Genomic DNA, 10,910 nt, shown 5'->3' with positions numbered 1-10,910 from the left:
CACTGGTCAATACCACATGCCACAGGCCCCACCTTGTAGCCTTGGGTTCCTGCTCAGGGCTGGAGTCTGCTTAGGGCCTGCTCTGAGTCATCAGCTGTGGGTACTGATGTGGTCACTGCATACTGTTCACACAACCACACAGATACCATCATCAGGCAGGAGGTGTGAGGGCAGAGATGCTTCATAGAAAGCCTTCTGGGATGAAACTCTACAAAACCAGAGGGGACTCAGGTCTCAGAGCCCACCCACACTTCCTTCTTCTCCTGGGCATGCAAACAGAGCACAGAGAACCACCAGCAGCTCTGACCTGAGCAGCCTTCCTGGGAAGATGCAGCCACCCCTGCTCGTGCTCCTGCTGGCCTTTTTCCTGCTCCCCTCGGCAGAGGCAGGTGAGTGACCATCCCCACCCTCACAGGCCCAACCCGTCCCACAGCGGGCACAGACCTCCTGGCCCTTCTGCACATCCCTGGTCGAGCTCTCCACCAAGGTTCGCAGCCCCAAACTTCTCTGCTTTCCAGAATCCCACAGCACTGGCCTTACTGACCCAATTCCAGAGGCCCATTGGGGGCCAACCCTTCAAGGCAGTTAATAAACACTTACCAGGAACTCCTCATGTGTCAGCATCTAGATCCCTTAAGTCCTAGACACTGCAAAGTGCACTACCCTGGACGACACAGCACCACGGGGGCCTCAGAAGCTCACCCAACACCAAGCGAAGTCAGGAGAGGAACTTTCAGAAGCCTCCAGGCCTTCTCTGTCCCTAAGACCTGTATTCTCACCTGTAACTATGTATTAGGCAAAGTCACAGACCCACCCCTTTGCTGTTCCCTTTCCAGGTGAGAAAGTTGAGGGCCTTCCCCACCCCCTGACAACTCCAGGCCAGTCCAGCCTCCCAAGTGCCCATGTGCCTAAGTCATCAAGCCAGTGCCTGCCTGGTGGACTCAGTGGGGACACACAAGGGCAACACACTTTTTCTTCAGGGGAGATCATCGGGGGACATGAAGCCAGGGCCCACTCCCGCCCCTACATGGCCTATCTTCACATTAAAGATAAGAAGGAGTTCCTGTGTGGCGGTGTCCTTGTGCAAAAGAACTATGTTCTGACAGCTGCTCACTGCAATGGAAGGTAAGGGTCTGCAGCCAGGCTACACCTCCTGAGACCCCTACAGGGACCCTCTCCTTCATCCCGGGAACTGCAGCCCAGGGCAGCTCCCCAGGCTCCCGATAACTCAAGCCCATGAGACTTCATCAGAGGAGCCATCAGGGATCATGACAGAGCAATGAGAGGCTGGGAAATAGGACAGGTAATCTCTGGGCTCAGAGGGTCAGAGGTGACAACAAGTAACACAGGAAGAGGAGGACCACACTCGGCAAATAAAGCAGCGGTGTACCATGAACACATGCATTAGGGTCAAAATGAAAATGCAAGCAATTCATGGCATTTCCTGAGGGCCAGAAAGCTCCCAGCTCCCTAACCTCAGTGTCATTGAGAAGTAGAGTCACTCAGCCCCTTTCCCCTGTTGCTCGATTTTCCCAGTCTGAAGCCCTCCCCCGCCCCAGCTATGACCTGCCCTTCACAGCTCCTGAGCTAAATTTCCTGTGACTCTATCTCCCCACCGTTCACCCAATCTGCTCTCTGTGCAGGTCAATCAGTGTCATCCTGGGGGCCCACAACATCAAAGAGAAGGAGAAGACCCAACAGGATATCCTGGTGAAAAGAGCCATCCCGCACCCAAAGTTTAATAAGAGGAAAGGCACCTATGACATCATGTTACTGCAGGTGAGGAAACCTCCTGCTGCGCTTGCAGTTTTGGGATCTCATTGTATCTCCTCTCACTGTGAACTGTCCCATCCTTTCCTCCCATTCTGGACACCTAACCAGTCCTAGTGACTCAAGTGTCCCTCAGGGTCCAGGCTCAGAGACCTCTCGCTGACCTGGGCTCCCTTGCCTCTTCCCCACCAGCTGGAGAGAAACATTGACCAAACTGATACTGTGAAGCCCCTCCCACTGCCCAGGAGCAAAGACCTGCCAAATCCAGGAGATAACTGCACTGTGGCCGGCTGGGGAGAGGTCACACGGAGGGGCCCTCGCTCAAATACTCTGCAGGAGGTAGAGCTGACCCTGCAGGAGGATTTGAAGTGTAAAAGGCACTTTAACCATTACAATGAGAACATTCAACTGTGTGTGGGGAACCCAAGAGAGAATAAGACTTCCTTTCAGGTGATACTGAACATCTGCCTGGCTTGGTTCTGGGGGGAAGGGTGTTTGGGTAGAAAGTAGAACCTGGAACCCAGGCAGGGGGGTGGACTCCTTCACCCTCTAGGTTGTGATCTTTCTCCCCAGAAAGGAAAAAGGGGAGCCGCCAGAGCAGGGAGGAATAGGGTCTCCAAGGGCCTACAAGGGCCCCTGGTCACTCCAAACACGGTGTGGATATCCCTAGTCTGTAGCCCTGCCCTGGGGAGGGCGATGTGTAACACTGTGGCCCAAGCTGGGGCAATGCAGTGAGATCACTATTCCCTGGGTGTGCAGAAGTTACACCTGTTGGCTCCTCAGAGCTGGTTAATGGTGTCAGCCCCACCTTCCTGCTCTCGGGTCCTTACATAGTAGCTGCACCCACAGTCCTGCAGCACCTTCATAGCCAGAGGATCAGGGACCTGGGGGAGCAGAGGGAGCCACCACCGGGGGTGAAGTGAAGCAGTGACAATGTCCAGGCTGAGGGGACCACTGCTTATCTCCCAAGTGAACACCATGCAAGGCAGCCTTCTCCGAGAGGGGCTTGGGGTGGCAAGGAGGGCAGGGCCAGGAGAACTGGCTCAGTTCTTTCCTCTGTCTGTCCACAGGGGGACTCCGGGGGGCCTCTCCTGTGTAGAAATGGGATCCAGGGCATTGTCTCCTATGGATCCAAAAACGGGACACCCCCATGAGTCTACACCAAAGTCGCCAGTTTCCTTCCCTGGATAAAGAAAACCATGGAAACCCTCCAACCGCAGGATGCAGACCATCTTCTTTGGAGCTAATCCAGGACCGCACTGCAGGGAGGGAGGTGGAGCCAGAAACCAAATAAATGTCTCGTAGCTGATGGGAAGAGCTGGGTATTTTGTTTATTCTTTGACCCTCATTCACGGCACCAGCTCTGCTCAGAAGGTCAATAGCAGTAGTTTTTCTCTGTTCTACTTCCTCCTCTTCTCCCCCCTCCCCCGCTCCCAAACCCCATGCAAACCTGTTACCAGGCCCTTCTTGGTCACACCTGCACCTGCAGGGCCAGCACCATTAGGAGAAAACATGAATCTCTCAGGTCCTGGGCTCCGTGTGAAGGTCTTACTTCTTCCTCTGTGTTAAGTGCTGAGAGGAAAGGACTAGCATGTGGGTGCTGGGCACCAAGCAGGCACAGCCTGGGCTGCAGCTCAGGAGGCCCCACCACACAGGGGAGAGGAGGGCCCTCCTGAGCAACCAGGGAGTGGCAGAAGGGTTGGGGTCTGGGGGCTGGTGAGGAGAGACAGGGGTGGAGGAGGGAGGGAAGTCCCAAGACGCTCCTCATTCCCTCCTGGGCTGAATTTCTTTCCCTGCCCTTTTCTGCCCTCCTCTGAGCTCAGGGCCTAGCTTGGCCTCCAGACTCCTGGCTGCCCCTTTTTCTCATCCCTGCTGACTACTGAGCATCCTCAGAGTCCACCAACCCTGCGCCCCACAGACCACACTGGTCTGAGCTCCCACTTCTGCATATCCCTCCCACCAAGGACACCCAGAGTGCCCAGGTTCCAGCAGGGCTAGTCACTGAGTTGCCACCCAGCTTATGTCTGGCACAGGTGAATATGGGACCAGGCCTTTGCTGCCCCATGCATGGCTCTGGAGGACAGGGCAGCAAGGTGTCTGCAGAATACCTGGCCCCATCTCTCACTGGGCAGAGCCAGCTCCACCCTCACATCCAGCCCAGTGTCCTGTATTTGTGTTTTATTTTTATTGCTCATTACACCCTGTTTGAGTTGTATCATTTGGGTCTCTAGAACAGCATGGAAATGAGTTTATTTCTTTCATTTCTAGACATGCAGCCCCCAAACTGTTAACTGGCTCATCCTCTTCACCTCGGGGAGAGGGCAGCAGGTGGGGAGCAGGCAGGGCAGCAGCCTCATTTCCATGAGCCATAAAAGTAGCAGATATAATTGGTGACAGCATGGATGGACCCACAGGGTATTATGCTCAGGGAAATAAGTCAGACTGAGAAAGACCAATACCATATGATTTCACTTGTTTGTAGATCTAAAGAACAAGTTAGTGAGAAACAAAATAGAAACAGACTCATATACAAAGACTGATAGTTGACAAAGGGGAAGGGGTTTGTGGGACTGGGTAAAAAAAGGTTAAAATACAAATGGGTAGTTAGAAAATAGTGACTAGGATGCAAAGTACAGCATAGGGAACAGTCAATAATATTGTGATAACTATGCATGGTGCCAGGTGGGTACTGGAAATATTGGGGGCAACACTTTGTAAAGTGTATGGTTTTCTAATCACTTTGCAGTACACCTGACAGTAATACAAAATAATATTGAAAGTGGACAGTAATTGGAAAATACAATTTAAAATACAGTAAAAGTAGCAGGCATGAATGTCATTGTGATACTGTTATAATTATCCAGTTGTTAATTAATTGACAGGAACGAAGCAATGGGAAGGCCTGATAACATAAGCATGACATCTGTGCCAGAAAGCTGCAGTTTCACACTCTCCAGGTCTGTTCCCCACAGATCCTGTGGGGAGGGACTGGACAAAGAAAGAATAAAAGCATACCCAGTAAGTCTGAATGCCATAGGAAGGTGTTTATTTGTCAGTCACACCTGGGAGCAGGTCATTGGCCAGAACAGACGTGGCCCTGAAATGGCACCAAATCTGAGCTACATAAGCTCCCAGAAAAACAGAGTTCCCTCTCTCGCCCTCTTGTGCTCCTCGCGGGGGCAGAGGGCCTGCTCCCCTGCATTGGCCCACATGGCCCACACTCAGGGAACTAATGGATTACAACCAGCCTGATGCTCTGTAGGGTTGCAGGGAATGCAACCTCTGGGCACTGGATTTGCTTCTAGCTCTGCTGAATCCCTAGCTGCACCTTTTCCAGGTCCAGTTTAAAGGACATGGGACTTTTGCAACTGAGGGACATAACTCCATGCAAATAAAATTCATTCATTCTCCTGTACAAGTCTTAGAAAATTCATTTTCTAAAGCTATCATAAGAACTCTACTCCTAGCGCCGTGTGGAAAAGGTATTCCCCACTTCCACTAGTGGACACCCCACTTCCACTAATAACAATTGCACAGAATCAAATGGTAGGAAAACTTATAAAATGTATCTGCTAGCAGGTGTCCTCAAACTATGGCCCAGGGGCCACATGCGGCCCACCAAAATCACTTATCTGGCCCGCAGGGTGTTTTTGCCACCACTGCCTGTCCTGCTTAGCAGCTGACTCGTCCTGGGCCCACAGTGCGCATGTGTGAAATGTCTGAGGGACAGTGAACTAGTCCCCTGTTTAAAAAGTTTGAGGACCTCTGTGCTAGAGGGTAAAGTCTGACCTTCGGACAGGCCACAACATGGCCCCTCTCATTATCAAAAGCTCCTGCCTGTGCACAATCAAACTCAAATCAGGGCGGGTCATGTGGTCAGCAAAGTCCAGAAACACCTCTTTTCTTTAGGCCACCATGGGTGCTGCTCCATTCATAGTTTCTAATATGACCTAGACTTTTCAACAGTAGGAAATCCTTGCCAAACATGAGAATGTGATGTTTTTGCTAAGATCTCCCTATGGTGGGCTCACCTCACCAGACACTGCCAGCAGCCATCCCTCCACATCTTGCCTCTAATATGGGCACTGCCTGGGAGCAGAGCATAAGCTCCAGCCGGGCCTAACACCCTCCTGACCCTAATACACACAGCACTCTCTTCTGACATGGGGCAAATGCTCCGGGCTCACATAACATTCAATGGCCTGGTCTTTGCCATCTAGTTGCACACGATTCATGCAGCAACACAATGTCTCAATGATTTTGAGCACATTTACCTGTAAAGAGCAGTCTTGTCACACAGCTACTGATTTACAACTGGAAAAAAAAAAGACAAAAATCTCAGCGTGGAAAAAGATGGCAACCAACCAGAAGGTAAGGAGGAAGAGAGTGTGAGAGAGTGAGGGAGCAATAAAGGAGTGTGTGGATACATGTGGTGTGTGTGTGAGAGAGAGAGAGTGCCAGAAGCCAGTCCGTCCTTGCTGCTTGACCCAGTAGCTGCAGGAAAGAAACCGCCCTAACCTTTGCAATAGAAATTGACAGGATTAAAATCAACTGGTATAAATACAGATGTAACAAGACAAGAAACACCAGAACTTGGCTAGAGATCCTGGCTAGACTGCTGATCAACTGAAGGCTGTCTCCGTGTCATTCCTTCTTTGCCGACTCCGTCCACACCTTTAGGAACCCCTGGACCTGCCGAGGTTGGACCCCAGCATTTGGCACCCGAACAGGCAGCAATAATACAGGTAATAAAAGAAATATGTACTGCTACTCTTGTGGCTTATCTGGGCACTTTCGCAGAGAATGCCCAAATAAAAATAATAATACTCAAGCCAGATGGCAAGCTCCTCGACAGCCTGGAAATACATCAGGGAATCATATTAATCCTCCAAAAACTGTTTGTCCCCGACATCAGAAAGGATTCCACTGGGCAAAGGAATGTAGATCAAAAGAATCCAGTTGAAGGCCAAAACATGAAGAAATAATGGAGAGTATTTTATTTAAGTGTTCAGACTTCGTTGTGGTACAGTTTAAAGATATGGACTCCAGTTATGCAAGAAGAGATGCTTTTACTGACTCAGCTATCAGTGCTAAAGTGAACGGTGAACACAATGCGAAGGACCTGGAGCCCTAGAATGCAGGGGAACTCGCTACCAGTGAGGAGCTGCTAGAAACTTTGGAAAATGACATCTCTAACGGATGGGATCCCAATGATATGTTCTGATATAATGAAGAACATCATGGTGTAGTGTCTACATATGATAGCAGTTTATCTTCATATATGGTGCCCTTAGAAAGGGATAATTCGGAAGAATTTTTAAAATGAGAAGCAAGAGCAAACCAATTAGCAGAAGAAATTGAATCAAGTGCCCAGTACAAAGCCCGGGTAACCCTGGAAAATGATGATAGGAGTGAAGAAGAAAAATACACAGCAGTTCAGAGAAATTCCAGTGAACGTGAGACTCACAGCATAAACACTAGGGAAAAATAAATATATTCCTCCTGGACAAAGAAATAGAGAAGTCATGTCCTGGGGAAGTGGGCGACAGAATTCACTGCATATGGGCCAGCCTGGATCGGGCTCCATGACAACAAGATCCACTTCTCACACATCAAATTTCAACCCGAATTTTGGTTCAGACTAAAGAGTAGTTAATGGAGGTGTTCCCTAGCCATCGCCTTTCCCATTTCCTTCCTCTCGCCCACCTTCTCGCTACCAGTCAGGTCCCAACTCTCTTCCATCTCAGGCAGCTACCCCTACACGGCCACTCTCCAGACCCCTCTCAAGGCCATCCAGACCCCCGTCTCACCCCTCTGCTCATGGTTCTTCATTTCTTTTATGACCTGTATTATAAACCTAAAGCCCTTATCAAATGGAGAGACTTTTAACCTGGGGGAGAGGATATGCTTGTATATTTCCACAGGACGCAGGCTCACCTGTGTGGATTCCAGACAGTCTAGTCAGAACTTATGTCTCACTGCCCTCCATCTCTGCCTCACCCTAGCACACCTGACCAGTGCTCGACTGGAGCAAATGTGAAACCCTGAGCTGGAACAATCTGTCATTGGGAGGATTACATGTGCCTCCTTTTCGTCTGCCCATATGTCCCAGCTTTGCCCCATATTTCCTTTGTGGTTTTCTTTCTTTTTTTTAATCTGACTACTTGTTTGCTGGTTCTTTGGCCTTTCTCTTTCTTTCCTGAACACAGCCTTTTCTAGAATCTCCCTACCCTACTGTTCCAGGAAGGGCACCTCCCTTTTATGCCATGACTAGGGGTGTTTGGTATATGCCCCATACATGGAGTTGTCTTGTGCCAAGAGCCTGATATCCTGGTCTGAGATTTATGCCGTGACTAGGGGTGTTTGGTATATGCCCCATACATGGAGTTGTCTTGTGCCAAGAGCCTGACATCCTGGGCTGAGAAAGCCCTGTTCTGGGACTCTCCTTTGTCCTGTATTGGCCCCTCTTACCCTTGTGTCAAGAGGGACCCTCTTCTTACAATCCAATTGCCCATAGCTGTTGCCTGAGCTCTCTGTTCATGCTGAGGTTGAAGCCTCATGGTGCCTGGTACCATGGATCTGTCTCTCACCCAATGGCGTGAGCTGGGACCTCCCTGGAGAAGAAACCTGGGCTCCCCAAGATATGTGATCAATGCCGGGGCCCCGCCAGCAGGCGAGGGGATCCCAAGGCAGTTGCTGGGCGTGGAGGCCACGAGGGCTTAGGCTACCAAGGAGACAGAACTGAACCTCACATCACCCTGCTTGGCCCTAGAGGATGGCTGGTTAGTCAAAGATGGGTAAGGTTCCTCAGGGAGGAATGAACTAAGACAGGCACAGTCGCAGAGGTTCCTCAGGAGAGAACTTGGGGGTCAACAGAGGTGGGACACAGATCCTCACCCCCCCCCCAACTATGCAGGGGCTTGAACACTCGCCCCTTCTGAGGGAGGTCTCCTGCCCCCATGGCTGCTTCCGGCTTCCCACGCCTAGCTCAGAACAAGACCCAGGTAAAGACAGAGACTGGCTGACAGCAGGTGCCCTCTCACTGCAACAGGACTTGTCTCCCGTTTCTACCGTGGACCACAGGGAAAGGGGCAGCTGAAGGAAAGGGCTGTATCAGAAGATGCTGCCTTCTTCCCTTTCTTCTCCCTTTTTTTTCTAAACACTTCCATGCTTTGTAGTTCTTTTGCTTTCTCTTCTTTTTCTCTCTACTACCCTCCATCTTCCATGTCAGCTGACCCAGAGGGCACAGCATACTCCTCCTCAGACACTGACACCACCATGAAGCACAGCCCTGATGGACCCTTTGATGCAGCCCTTCAACTTGCTGACGCTTATGACGCCGCCTACTAGCCAGACCAACAAAGACAATCAAACCAACAACGTGAGGACAGCTGAAATCCCTTGACTGAAGAGGCCGGAAACCTTCTACAGGAGTGGGGCTCCTTGTGCGCTCCATCCACTGTGTTTATAGCTATGCTCACTGTCATTGCTTGCCAGTCTTCTTCTGAGTCTTAAACAGCCCAATCTGAGAGGTGGCCACTGATTTGCATGCACTATCATTTAAAAAATAAAAAAGGGGGAATTTGCCAGAAGTAAACAAAGGCCCTGGTCTGGACAGCTTTGCAGGGGAGTTCTACCAAGCATTCAAATAATAACTAGAACCTGTCCTCCTTAGACTATTCTAAAAAATTCAAGAGAAAGGCACACTTCCAGGCTCTTTCTGTAAAGCCAGAATTACCATAATACCAAAACCAGATAAAGACACCACAAAAAAAGAGAACTACAGGCCAATATCCTTGATGAACATAGATGCTAAAATCCTCAACAAAATCCTAGCAAATTGGACCTAGCATTACATTATAAAGATCATACACAATGACCAAATGGGATTTATTCTGGGGAGGCAAGGATTGTACAATATCTGCAAATCAATAAATGTGATACATCACATAAACAAATTGAGAGACAAAAATCACATAATCATATCAATGGATGGAGAAAAACCATTTGACAAAATCTAACACCATTTCTTGATAAAAACTCTCAGCAAATGGGAATAAATGGATCATACCTCAACATAATAAAAGCCTTACTTGACAACCCTACAGCAAACAAAATACTCAATGGGCAAAAAATAAACTCATTTCCCTGAAGAACAGGAAAAAGACAGGGATGCCCACTTTCACCACTTCTGTTCAACATAGTACTGGGAGGGCTAGCCATAGCGATTAGACAAGAAGGAGAAATAAAAGGCATCCAAATGGAAAAGAAGAAGTTAAACTGTCCTTATTCACAGATGACAAGATACTGTACATAGAAAACCCCAAAGACTCCATCAAAAAACTACTAGATCTAATAAATGAATTCAGCAATGTAGCAGGATACAAAATTAACACCCACAAATCTATGGCCTTTTTATAAACCAATAATTAATTCACAGAAAGAGAAATGAAAAATAAAAAAGTCCCATTTACCATTGCACCAAAAAAAAAAAAAAAAAAAATGGGACCATTTGAGACTTAATCAGGATAAGATTTGCCATTGTTTACCCTTCCAATATGTTTAAATCTCATAGCTCATACATAATTGTATATATTTTTAAATTGGTCATCTTCTAAACATGACAGGGAAGCAACTCACCATCTTGAAAACTAAGTAAACAGAAGGAAAGATGAGCATTTGATTTGCTTCTCATGCAGGAATTTATTAGTGAGTAGACATATAGTGATATAAATTTATTCTATATATATTATTCCAGATAATAAATAAAAACAAAATGACAGAATACCTCCTGATAGATCTAGGTATTGAGGACTTACAGTTGCTAACATGCATAGACCAATGGAACAGAACACAGAATACAGAAATCGACCTAAGCATTATGCTCAATTATTACTTGACAAAGGAGGCATGAGCATACAAAGGAGTCAAGACAGTCTCTTTAATAAATGGTGTTGCAAAATTTGGACAGGTACATGCAAAAAAAATGAAACTAGATTACCAACTTAAACCATACAGAAAAACAAACTCAAACTGGATAAAAAACTTAAATGTAAGCTGGGAAACAATAAAAATACTACAAGACTCCATATGCAGCAAAATATCAGACATATGTCATAGCAATATCTTTACTGACAGAG

The 10,910-nt window shown here is 48.2% G+C and overlaps 1 protein-coding gene across 1 annotated transcript; it reads left to right on the top strand.

The window, feature by feature from the left end:
* Positions 1-259: 259 nt before the first annotated feature.
* Positions 260-2,924, top strand: LOC102764944 (granzyme B-like). The gene is made up of 4 exons (XM_015566689.1): positions 260-389; positions 981-1,125; positions 1,644-1,779; positions 2,841-2,924. Exons 1-4 carry the CDS (start codon positions 329-331, stop codon positions 2,922-2,924), a joined length of 426 nt encoding a protein of 141 aa, XP_015422175.1. The 5' UTR covers positions 260-328.
* Positions 2,925-10,910: the final 7,986 nt, after the last annotated feature.

This window comes from Myotis davidii, unplaced genomic scaffold (genome assembly GCF_000327345.1).
Source record: "Myotis davidii unplaced genomic scaffold, ASM32734v1 scaffold583, whole genome shotgun sequence".
Taxonomy (NCBI): domain Eukaryota; kingdom Metazoa; phylum Chordata; class Mammalia; order Chiroptera; family Vespertilionidae; genus Myotis; species Myotis davidii.
Note: the sequence above shows the minus strand (reverse complement) of the source record. Positions and strands in the feature narration are given on the sequence as shown.

What these genes read in the sequence shown, in the direction of transcription:
- LOC102764944 (XM_015566689.1), top strand. Translation starts at nt 329, where the DNA reads ATGCAGCCACCCCTGCTCGTGCTCCTGCTGGCCTTTTTCCTGCTCCCC. An exon ending in GCTCCCCTCGGCAGAGGCAG is followed by an intron (nt 390 to 980) that starts GTGAGTGACCAT and finishes CTTTTTCTTCAG; the next exon opens with GGGAGATCATCGGGGGACAT. An exon ending in ATGACATCATGTTACTGCAG is followed by an intron (nt 1,780 to 2,840) that starts GTGAGGAAACCT and finishes GTCTGTCCACAG; the next exon opens with GGGGACTCCGGGGGGCCTCT.